Source organism: Lytechinus pictus, chromosome 1, assembly GCF_037042905.1.
Source record: "Lytechinus pictus isolate F3 Inbred chromosome 1, Lp3.0, whole genome shotgun sequence".
In the NCBI taxonomy this organism is placed as follows: Eukaryota; Metazoa; Echinodermata; class Echinoidea; order Temnopleuroida; family Toxopneustidae; genus Lytechinus; species Lytechinus pictus.
The window spans coordinates 39,439,952-39,451,964 of NC_087245.1; the positions used below are offsets into that span (position 1 = coordinate 39,439,952).

General features: G+C 37.0%; 1 protein-coding gene across 1 annotated transcript; it reads right to left on the reverse strand.

Annotated features, from left to right (window-relative positions):
* Nucleotides 1–4,316: 4,316 nt before the first annotated feature.
* Nucleotides 4,317–11,333, reverse strand: LOC129253574 (mitochondrial nicotinamide adenine dinucleotide transporter SLC25A51-like). Its single transcript, XM_054892008.2, has 4 exons — nt 11,121–11,333; nt 9,110–9,589; nt 7,772–8,000; nt 4,317–7,049 (listed from the first exon to the last, which is right to left on the reverse strand). The coding sequence occupies exons 2-4, from the start codon at nt 9,389–9,391 to the stop codon at nt 6,526–6,528; spliced, it is 1,035 nt and encodes a 344-aa protein (XP_054747983.2). The 5' UTR covers nt 9,392–9,589; nt 11,121–11,333; the 3' UTR covers nt 4,317–6,525.
* Nucleotides 11,334–12,013: the final 680 nt, after the last annotated feature.

Consider the following 12,013-nt stretch of genomic DNA (forward strand, 5'->3'; position numbering starts at 1 on the left):
GGAACCCCGGTGCAGTGGTCCACCTGCACTCCCCAATCAGTTATATTTTGAGGAGAGACCTGCAGGTCACAGTGATTCAGTTCGCTTATCGCCTCCCAGGCAGAGGTGACGCCAAACAAATAATAATTATCTAGCGGAACTCTTTGTAAGAAATGGATCGGGGTGGACATCTAATTCACAGCCAAATCTTTCAAATTTTTCATGTTCTAGTACATTGCATCATTGAATACTATGTGAACATCGAGTCTAGACTAGGCACATTCAGATCATGCAAGTTCTGTCATGTATTAACTTTTTATATTCACATCTGATATATTTGGGTAACTACACGAACAGGTACAAATTTCAATTCATAAGCAAAACAATGTTGTGAACTGCACCTCCATGCATCCAAATTCATACTTTTAACTACATTGGGGAGCATTTCATCATCTTTGTTCTCCAGGCAAATGGTCAGATCTGACAATTTCCTTGATTTTGATTTGCTGGGAAGCACTGTCACCATGGAAACTGTCATATAAAACAGGACTTGTTGGATAAAATATCGGACAAGTCCTTTTGTGAAATGCTCCTCAGTAGATATAAAACAAAGATTTATATATATAATTCCCCGCCCCAAACAATAAGAAAATAACAAACAAATCTCCATATGAAATAAACATGAAATATAAGATTTACAATGCTGTTTAACATCAAACAGCTGATAATATCATATTGGTATACAACTCCAAGAATAGTACTAAAGATCAATTAAACACCTCTTGACATTAATATACAAATGTATATAACTTTAAGTATGTCAAAGCCCATTAGGCTTACATTCAATATTGCTTACAATGTTACAAATGATAATATTAAGCTTTCATATAGTGCACATTACATATTATAGCTACTGTACATCTCTATGCACTTCAGAATACAAAGAAATTAAAAAGATGTGTTACCAAGTTCACTTTGTTGAATTGAGGTACATTTTGAATAAATAAGTCTGAAGAGCTGTTTTGAATTTGTCTAATGTATCAATTGTTCCAAGGGAATTCGGTAGTTTGTTCCATAAGACAGGGGCTGCATGAGCAAATTAACATTCACCATATGTTCTTTAAAATACAAATTTTAACTTTGATTAAGGCTGCATATGGTGTACATGTTAAGTACAATATATCCTACACTGCAAGCAAATGCAGGTTATCTATCTTATGAAAAATTGGTAACGTGTAGATCTCTATGACTTCTGCATTGCTTAATGTTTCTTAGACCTACATGGCCGATCAAAAACATGCTAAATGCAATGGCAGAAGTGTGATATCATGAACACGATTGTGTCGGCAGACATTTCATCTCTTGCTTTCATACACACAGCTCTGGAACTGGTTGGATGCAAGCACTGCAGGACAATGCCCATTTCTACAATAATAATAATAATAATAATAATAACACAGTTCTTCTATAGCGCATATCACATAATGACATAATGTCTCCATGTGCTTTCGAAGGACTTAGATATTATTACCCTGGCTTTAGCCTCACAGCCTTTTACAGCGCGGTGGCATTTCAAGGAATCGATTCCTGCCAGGTACACATTTACCTCACGTGGGTCAATGCAGCACAATGTGGATGAATTTCTTGCCGGAAGAAATTACACCATGGCTGGGATTTGAACCCACAACCCTGTTTCAAAGTCAGAAGACTAAACCCACTGGGCCACAACAACACTCGACATGGCACGAATACTCCACAGGGAGTGGAGGATCCCCACATAATGAAGACATGGTTGCGACCATGATCGAAGCTAAGAGACCACATATGATGGAAATTTATTTATGTCTGTTTTTATCAAAAAACGTCTTAAATTTGAAGAGAATTATGTACAAGGGTAACATCTCTCAGGAATAATATCATTGCTCTACAAACATTTGTTGAAAAAAGTGACCTTGTCTACTTTGACTGGAAGGTGAATGGCCATTTCCTGTTAAACTCCTTGAGGTAGATATATTAAGAAGGGATGGAGAGGCATGAGAGCTTTAAATAGAATGAGATAATGTAATGGGAGGGAGAAGGGAAGAAAAGTGCAAAAATCAGTAATAGAATTGGGGGAGGGGCAAATGTCAAGAGGAAAAAATAAGTAATGGAATGGGGGGGGGGGGACAAATGACAAGTACAAAATATAATTAACATACCCTTATAATGTAATTCTTGAATAATGTAGCCAATGCACAATGCATAGCACATGCAGGAAGCATATGGGCAATTCCATAGGTTGGTGGACATGAGCTCAATGTGTCTTTGTACATATAGCCCATCTGAACCGTAACGTGAGTAACCACTTTATCTGCACCCCTTATAAAAACCATGTGTTCTTTATTTTTTTAATTATATACAAATTTGTCTCCCTAATATACTTCTTTGAAATGAATATAATCAACTTTCATAAAAGCCTTGCATGAGGACACTTTTCACTTATGTCCACTTTTCATTTTATGCATGTCCAAATCATGTAACATGAGTAACCGACACATTTCAAAGATTTGCCAGGAGCATAATGAAATTTCCCAAGTTTTGTTTTTATACAAAGGATAGTTAGACTGCGTACTATGTTGTGATAAAGAGATGTTTAGTTCCTATCAATAATAATGGAGTTACAGCTCCAAGTATGAGTCAAGGTGTCTCCAAATGTAACATGAGTAACCGTGGAATGGCCCATATGCAGTCTAAATTGTCTAACAAGGCCACTGGAGCAGACCTGCCAACCTCTGGGAATGAAATACTGTATTGTGATTAAAAAAAATGTATTTTTCCCAAAAAAAGTGTATTTCATAATAAAATGCTTGGCGCACTCGCTCATCGCGGCACTCTTGCAGATGAAAAAAAAAAACATTAAAACATGTGTATATCTTCACCCTGGTTTTAACAAAATGATTGGAAAAAAAAACAAGTTACCTGAAATTACATTGATCTAATAACCATATTTGTGTACGTTTTATGAAATAGAGACATATAGAGATTATTTTTCTCAATAAATTACGATTTAGTAAAATAAAAAAAATAAAAAAAATAAAAAGTAAAAAAAAAAATATATATAGGCCTATATATTTTTTTTTTTACAAAAAACGTTTTTTTCTATGAAAAAACATACTGCCGTATTTTGGTTGCAAAAACGTACTAAATACGGCTAAAACGTACTAGTTGGCAGGTCTGCTGGAGGGGAACAGAAAAAGGTGGCCACTTTGGACGTAGGTGGCCTTTATAGTCGGGTTGTATAATACATCATTCTTTCAAATGGAAGACAAATCTGGTGGCCACTAAGGACAGTTTTTAGACAGGCTTGACTGTAAATCTATATAGCAGGATCTATCTCCAGTCAAAGGACTGAATTCATACTCCTTTTGTACTTATTTACCTCACATGGGTCGAGTGTGTCAAATACATATTAATGTCTTTTTACCATCGCCATATGAACTCTGTACCTGCAAGGTTGTGACTTCATATCCCATTACAAAAATTACTTGCAAAACAACAATGACCTTGTATCAAACTGATTGCTGTGCAGGAATATTGCTGAACATGCGGTACATAGCTCCAACCAATCACAATAATTATTCAACGGATGCATCTGAACTTGAATCTTTGTGTCACGGGGCCCAGCCAAAGATATTTCTCCACTAGAACATTTTACTGTGGCAATTTTACTATGGCAATTAGAGAGTAAAACAATCCTGTTTCCCGGTGTATCTACATGGTAAATTGGTATATGTGGCATTGTGTGACAGACAGTATTGTGTGAAGGGAACTGACAAAACTATACACCCTAGGAGTTTGAGCTGTACGACATATTTTAGGTTCGGAAGAAATAACCACCATAATGCAAGCTAATGATGACAGCATTTTAAACAACATAAACAACATTTGTTCATCAGGGATAAGATAACATCAAAAATTGATGAGCTTTTACATTAAAAATCAGAGCAATAATAATAATACCCAAGCAAAATTGGTACATATGTTTGCATTGAAACTGCAAATGAACACACAAACAAAATGATAAAAAAGAAATTATTTTCTGAAAGAATATGCAGCATTTGCAGCATCAAGCATGCTCCTTAATGAAAGTGAATGATGTACATCACAATCAATGAGTCTCCACATGAGTGACCGTAACTTTGAATGGTGATTCCAATGTTATTGTATCCAAATAAAATATCTTTGAAGATGGGCAGGAGCGCGACAGGGGGTTAATAAGCACATGTAGTTGCTTGGCAGTACAGTACATGCATAATCTTTTGAGGCGGTAAAGTCATTATGGCTTTGAGTTTTTTTTTCCTATGCCTTGATATTCTCAAATAGACAAGAAACAATTACAAAATATTTTTCAAAAGCAAAAACAATCGAAAAACAAATGAGGATTGAAATTGAATAAAACAATTACAATATTTAAGAGAACTTAAACATTATATGAGAACATGATTTGCCTTGGGTCTGACTGAAATTCTCGCTACCCCAAATAGCGATTTCGCCGAGATCCGAGAAAAATCCCTGTAACGCGCATTGCATTATGGGATAGCTTTTCGGTATTACAACTTCCTGTTCAGAAGTCCAATGCACTGTTTTGCCATTCAAATCAACAGTGCCGTCATCCACAACAACACAACGTCGCTTTCGCTCGGAAAGTTCGTGATCGCAGCCCTCTCTTTCATGATACAGTTTAACGGCCTTTTCTGCTAAAGTCACTAATTCTGCCCGACGCTTTCCATTGCACGGTATTCCTCTGTCAGTTAAGATTTTTAAAGTTCCGAAACTGATTTTTTTAATCCGTTTTGTGGTCGACGAAAAATTGAACGGAATGAATGCTGTAGTGTATATAATAGCGTCTAGTCGAATACGATCGTGATGTCAGGCCTGTCGCTAAATGAAAAATTTCAAGATATTTATTTTTTGTTTAATTTTTTTAAAATGAAATAAAAACATGAATAAAAATTATTTTCACGTAGAATATATTTTTTATTTTTATTTATAATTCAAATGGAATCAAAACTGACCAAATCAAATAAAAAGTATTATAATCTGTACATATAACGCTGATTGGGCATTGGCATCGATTTCAGCGTGGTGGAATCAGTATCGCAAACCTCGCGCGAGCATGACTCTGAACCGGAAGTGGTGATGACGACCCGACGGAGTGAAAATTATCTTGTCTCGCGCATTATGAGATATTTTTTCCTATTTGGGGTAGCGAGAATTGCACATGTACCAAAAAATCAAAACAATCTAACATAAATCATGAGCATTTAATGAACTTCCTAAAATCTTTTAGGATTTTATCGAGTAAATTCTCCAAGTCAGTTCTTGCAAAAATATCTATTGTAGTATCAAATTAAATCACACATTGCTATAATCTCAAATTTGATTCTGTTCATGAATACCATGACAATGTTATGCCTGATATTTTTTCATGTAATCACATGAAGATTCTAAAAAGATTGTCAATGCCTGAGCCTTTTAACATCACCCTTACGAGCCAGTTATTAATCTCACGTAAGAGAAATGAAGTTTACTGAACCATATACTCTAAAGTAGTCTCCTGAATATTTGCTATGACAAATATTTAAAGAAAAATTTGCAAAAGGCTTATTGTAGGCTTCGCTGTAAAATAAGATATTAATCAATTGGACCAAACGTTTATGAGCTAGGTAAGAAAATGATGGCATCATGGTTTCTCAAATAACAATTAACAGAATTTCAGGAGACTAAGAAACTCAATTTGAGATGTCATTGGAACTTAATCGAATTATATCTATGAAAATACAAAATAACAGCATGAAATTCATGAACACACGATTTAAAGAGAAATTCCAGTAGTTGCAGTAAACACTGATTTCATGAGAAAGTCTGTAAAACCAGGCTTAATTGTCAGTATATCATCGAGGATCTAGATCTGGTACAGTTACATAAACTGAACTTTGTGAAATCTTGAAATCTACGCTGAATAATGTTCAGACTGAACTTCCCCAACACAGATAAGCGCACGTGGGACAGTGTATAATTATTGCTTTGAGCGTCGGGCCCGACGCTCTACCCGAATCCTGTGCTTATTTGCTGATTTCTCAGCAATTACACAATTTCTTCCAGAATCCTTTGGCACATGCGTTTTATTCATACAAACAGACACTTTGGTGGTCATTTCATTGGATTCTGTACGAACTCATTTTGATATCGTTACCAAAACTAGCATTTACCTTTAATGTTTATAACGACACACCCTTTTTCCAACTTAAATGGCCATGCAGTGTTAAATGAGTTTGAACTCTTATATTTCATGCAATGTTGAAAATACCAACACAATTCAGATAAGACAACGTGTAAATTAAATCAATATGATTAAGTTATCTTCAGCATTTTTCAACATGATTTCATGCACAATACGGGATAAGGAGGGAAAAATCACAACTCATGAATGTCGTCTGTAATGATGACAGGTTGACACAGCTTAAGATTCGACAGGAAGATCTAACTGCTTCCTGTAAGAGTCTATCATGAACCCCGGGTCTGGAAAGATGACTTGATGAATTCATAGGAAGCATTGATGATGCCCCAGGATATTAAAGCTCGGGTGAAATTGAGATGGACTCCGAAAAACATGGCTCTCCAGCGGCAGCCACGCTCCACGTAGATCTTCCGAAAGGTGTACACGAACGAGCGGAACTCTCCGCCGACTTTGGACTGCATCCGCGTCTTGACCACATTGACCGGGAACCATGCAGTGCTGAGCATCGCACCCAGGATCGCCCCACTGATGAAGTCGTTCACCACTGCACCCGTGTCCGTCGTTGGCTCTGGGAGTGCTGATCGGAGCTTTCCTCGCAGGCTGAAGAATACAATATTGCTTGGCCCATTGCGCAAGAGGACAGCTGTAAGTCCACGATAACACTCTTTTATACCAAGGGAGTAGACTGTTCTAAGAGCATGGTGTGTGTTTTTGAATTTATGTTCATTCCTATGATCCTGAAGAAGAGTCTGAACGCGCTCAAACGGAGCAAGAAGGGCTTCGCAAGAACCTGGAAACAAAATCATAAGAATAAATGAAAACATTACGAAAATTGTTGTACTATGCCCATACCATATTTGAATTCACAAAATTGTAATGGAGTATACATTCTACATTACAAAACATTATTATCAAAAGAGCATTTTATTTGCTCTACAAACATTTGTTGAAAAGAGTGACCTTGTCTACTTTGACTGGTAGGTGAATGGCCATTTCCTGTTAAACTCCTTGAGGTAGATATATTAAGGGCACAATATATCTAGCCATGAACTTGTAAAACAATGATAAAAACTGGTTATTTACTCCCATCCTTTCCCTCTTTCTCTCAATATACTGCACTGATTTCTTTATCAAATAAAAATGATATCAAACAATTTTTTATTAAACAATCTTTGGCATTTACTGCAGACAAATCGGTTTAATCAGCAATTGCTAAAGGACAAGTCCCCCCCCCCAAAAAAAAGTTGATTTGAATAAAAAGAGAACAATCCAACAAGCATAACCCTGAAAATTTCATGCAAATCAGGTGTAAAACAAGAATTTCATGACAGTTTGAAGTTTCGCTTAATTTCACAAAACAGTTATTTTCACATCCTGATCAGTATGCAAATGAGGGAACCGATGACATCACCTACTCACTCTTTCAACATTTTTCTGGGGTGGACTTAACCTTGAATGTGGTGTATACTTTTGGTTGTCTTACATATCTAGTCATTCCCTATCGTTACCCACCTGAAAGCAAACCAGCCAGACAAATAATTACAGTTGAATTGAGGTTAGGGAACTGGCTCTTGAAGATGCGACTGAACTGTTCGTATGCACCAAACATGAGAGATACAGAACACGTCTTTTGCAAGAGTGGAGGCAGCACGCCACGATAGATATTATGGAGTCCCTCCTTGTTAATCTGGCGCAGGGCTTTTTTGGCACGGATCCCATGTAGTTGTTGTCGAAATAGCACCTGCATGGGTACAAGTATTCATCTTTTCACATCAATATCAGATCAATATTTTATTATAACAATTTTTAGAGTAATTAGTAATTTTGTTTGAAAAAAAATGAAAATGATGAAAATCCATATTTTATTGTTCCAAATAGACATGAAATGAAATGCTCCGCAAATTTGCTTTGCCCAATTGATCATGGGCCTGGCAGCCGCTGTGCAGCGCCAGATCGACGAGGCTCTATCCCTTTAATCATTGAACGCCAAACAGGGTAGCAGCAACTCCCATCTTTAATGTCTTTTGGTAGGACGGCCGGGGTTTGAACGGCAGGGGTTTGAATCCCAGACCTCCCGGTTGTGAGACAGATGCTCTACCAACTGAACAATCACACCGGTGCTGTCTATCTTCTTTGTTGCACTTTGATCTTTTGCTTCTAAATCAACTGTTTTTTTGTTTTTTTCTTATGTCTCCCACTATTCATTAACAACATGAATATTACTTCACACTTTAATGTTAATGTAATTGCTTGCAATTCAATCCAGAATTCATTGATATTATCTCGGTGACTCGATCTCTATTAAGTTTCAATCTAATGCATATATTTAGGTCTATAATCTTTTATTTCAGCCCTTGACTACTCACCAATTGAAATTGAAATCACCAATTGAAATTGAAATCATCCATTATTCATCATCTACCTCTCTCTATCCGATGGGTGTTTCATAAAGCTGCTCTTAAGTTAAGAGCAACTTGAAGAATGACTGGTAATCCTTTCTTGTGGTAAATTATATTTACCATTAAATGTCTATTGGTGATTAATTAGCACATAAGAAAGGTTCATCAGTCATTCTCAAAGTCACTCTTAACTTTCAAACAGCTTTGTGAAACGGCCCCCGGATGTCAAACAATTCTGTTTGACCTTTAACTCTCTGATTATAATACAGTTTTTATTACAACCTACCACACTACAACTACTGCATTAACAAGTTTGTTAGATATTTTTTCAATTTGCAAGACTGTAGAATTGTTTTGGGGGTCAGATTGCCACCTTTCTTTCTGTCTTTCTTTTTTGATGGAAAGAGCTTAGAAGATAGAAGACAAAACCCCTAAAACACAAGTTTCTTACCTTGTTCAAAGGAAAAGTCATGACAATGTTGACAAATGCAGCCCCTCCCCCTGATAAGTACTCCACCCAGTCTGGTCTGTGAATGATCGACCCTGATGCAAGTGAAAGAGTCGATGCCTCGCTTCCCGACGTTGACAAACTTGGCATTGGTGGTATCGTTGAGGGTGAAGCGGATGAAGCCAGGGTTGCGATACTGAATGGCTGGGCCAGGCCGTTTGATGAGTTTGGATGCTGCCCAGTATTGGCCATGCTTTCTGTAATAGAGCTACCTGATAGGGGCATGACTGAGTTCTGCTTCTCGGGGGAGCAGCAAATAAAATCATCTGTGTTGAGGATGGGTGTGACTCTTCAAAATGGAAAACTTTCCAAATTGTAAAAGAATCCAAAAAGATCAAAATCATTCATATGATCCAACATCTCCGTGGCATTACTAGATACTTCTTACATATCGAGAAACAACTCCAGGATTCATCAGTGGCACTACATAAGGAAAAAAAAAGTATAAGAACAATAAATAAATGTGTGCATTGTGATAGGCATTTCAATATCCTTCATAGCCATGCCATGTTAGCCATACTAGGTCCATCAAACAAACTAGTCTACATCACATGTACAACTGTATTATAGGATCACACTGACAGTACCATTAGGAACTGGAGCTCGCAAATTTAGCCTAAATTTTAGGATCACATCTTCAAAATGTAAAATAAACCAGGGCAAGGAAAACTAAAATCAAATCGACTCAACAACTGCATTGAATTTGTGCAAAGTTGATTCCAGGGGAGCGTTTCATGAAAGGACTTATGACAAGTCCTATTTTATCCGACAGCTATCATGGTAACAGCTTTTCTCAATCAAATTCAAGCCCACTCATTCAATGAACAAGGTTATGATATAACCTTGTTCTCTGTTGCTATTCCCTGTCATGCCTGTGCGGTGAAATAAGGTTGGCAATGTTTGGCTTATTTCCTCTTGTTTTGGGGGACAAATGCTTTGTTTTAACTGTCAGTTTCCATTACAGCTATTCATCATACAACTTACCTCAGGCAATGGTTCGAATAGGCTCCATTACACTTCACTGCCAGTACCACCAAGTGTAGTGGAGCCTATACAAACCATTGCCCGAGGTACATTTAACTTGGCTCTTGACTGAATTCTCTTAATTATTTTTTTCTACATTAAAAACAGAGATTGAAAAATGACAAATTTTATTGCAATTTTACTTTCCACCAATAGAGGGCGCACACCAAAATATGCCCAAAATTCAATATTTTGAGCATTATGGTGAATATAAAAATTATCCCCAGGCAGGCCTGAAAAATAAATTGCATCTGTATGAAAATTAGAATAATTTTTTGTCACAAAACTAAAGTGTGTTGTCTACTGCGTTGGCATACCGTAAATCTACATCATGTAGATTCCCCACAGCCCAGGCAGGGTGGTTGCATGGAGCTAGTAAACAAGTGATCAAGGCAAGCCCGGCCCGGGGCCAGGGGTGTTCACTGTTGTGTTGACTCAGTCTTGTCTTGTCAAATTACATGTCAGTACCGTATATACTATATTGTCAGATCTGACAACTTGACCGACTTGTCGGACAAAAATACTGACTTAGCCTTAGGGCCTACTGTGATGATGAATTGAAACGCTCCCCAGCCCAGGCCTTCTTTATCATTTGTACAAAGTGGGTTCCTTCTTTGTCACTTACACTGATCCAGCTCTCAACAGACAAATGTGGTAGTTTGTCACCCGGCCTTTCTCAATAAAAAATTAAAGTTAGGACTCGATCGTAAGCAGAGTTGAAAACCAAACATCAATTTCTATATGTGGGGCCATACAATCGGAAAGTGCCAGGTTAGTGACGATATCATTCATACTAACGTAGGCTCTCGTATGCCAAAATAATAAAAAGAGATTTCACTAAGTACATCTATGAATAGCAGACAAGGAGTCAATTAATTATAGCTTCGTTAACTTGTGTGAAACAAAGTTAATTCAGAATTTGGGCCTTTACCTTAAGTTCTCACGTATTAAAACTTCGCAAGCACAGGAACACTGAGCTTATTTTATGAAATTTTAAATCACACAGTAGATTGTGTATTATCGACGTTACGCATTCAGGGGGCGTGGGACCGGACCGCGGCGGGGCGGGGCCGCCCGGAGAAGGGGGGGGGGGGAGAAAATGTATTGGAGAACCGAGAAGTGATAAATTATTTGGCTGAAACTTAAAGGACAAGTCCACCCCAACAAAAAGTTGATTTGAATAAAAAGAGAAAAATCCAACAAGCATAACGCTGAAAATTTCATCAAAATCGGATGTAAAATAAGAAAGTTATGACATTTTAAAGTTTCGCTTTATTTCACAAAACAGTTATATGCACATCCTGATCGGTATGCAAATGAGGAGACTGATGATGTCATCCACTCACTACCGGTATTTCTTTTGTATTTTATTATATGAAATGTGAAATATTCTGATTTTCTCCTCAATGTCAAGTGAGACAACAATTAATTCCTCTTGAACATAAATAAAATAAAAATAAATGTGGAATTAGCATTGTTTAATACTATATGGTTCAGTCAAGTTGGTCATTATTGCCAAATCTGTAAAAAATGAAATATTGTATAATTCAAACAATTAAAAACAAAAGAAATAGTGTGTGACATCATCGACTGTCACATTTGAATGTCACTGACTTGTACATATCACTGTTTTGTGAAAAATAAGCAAAACTTTAAAATGTCATAACTTTCTTATTTTACATCCGATTTTGATGAAATTTTCAGTGTTATGCTAGTTGGATTTTTCTCTATTTATTCAAATCAACATTTTTCTGGGGTGGTCTTGACCTTTAAACAGGGGGAGGCATCGTGGGAATGGGATATCCGCTGTTTCTTCGGAGGTTT

Coding starts and splice junctions, on each gene's coding strand:
- LOC129253574 (XM_054892008.2), bottom strand. CDS start 9,391: ATGCCCCTATCAGGTAGCTCTATTACAGAAAGCATGGCCAATACTGGG. Junction 8,001..9,109: donor TGACTTTTCCTTTGAACAAG/GTAAGAAACTTG, acceptor GTACCCATGCAG/GTGCTATTTCGACAACAACT. Junction 7,050..7,771: donor TCTGGCTGGTTTGCTTTCAG/GTGGGTAACGAT, acceptor TTTTGTTTCCAG/GTTCTTGCGAAGCCCTTCTT.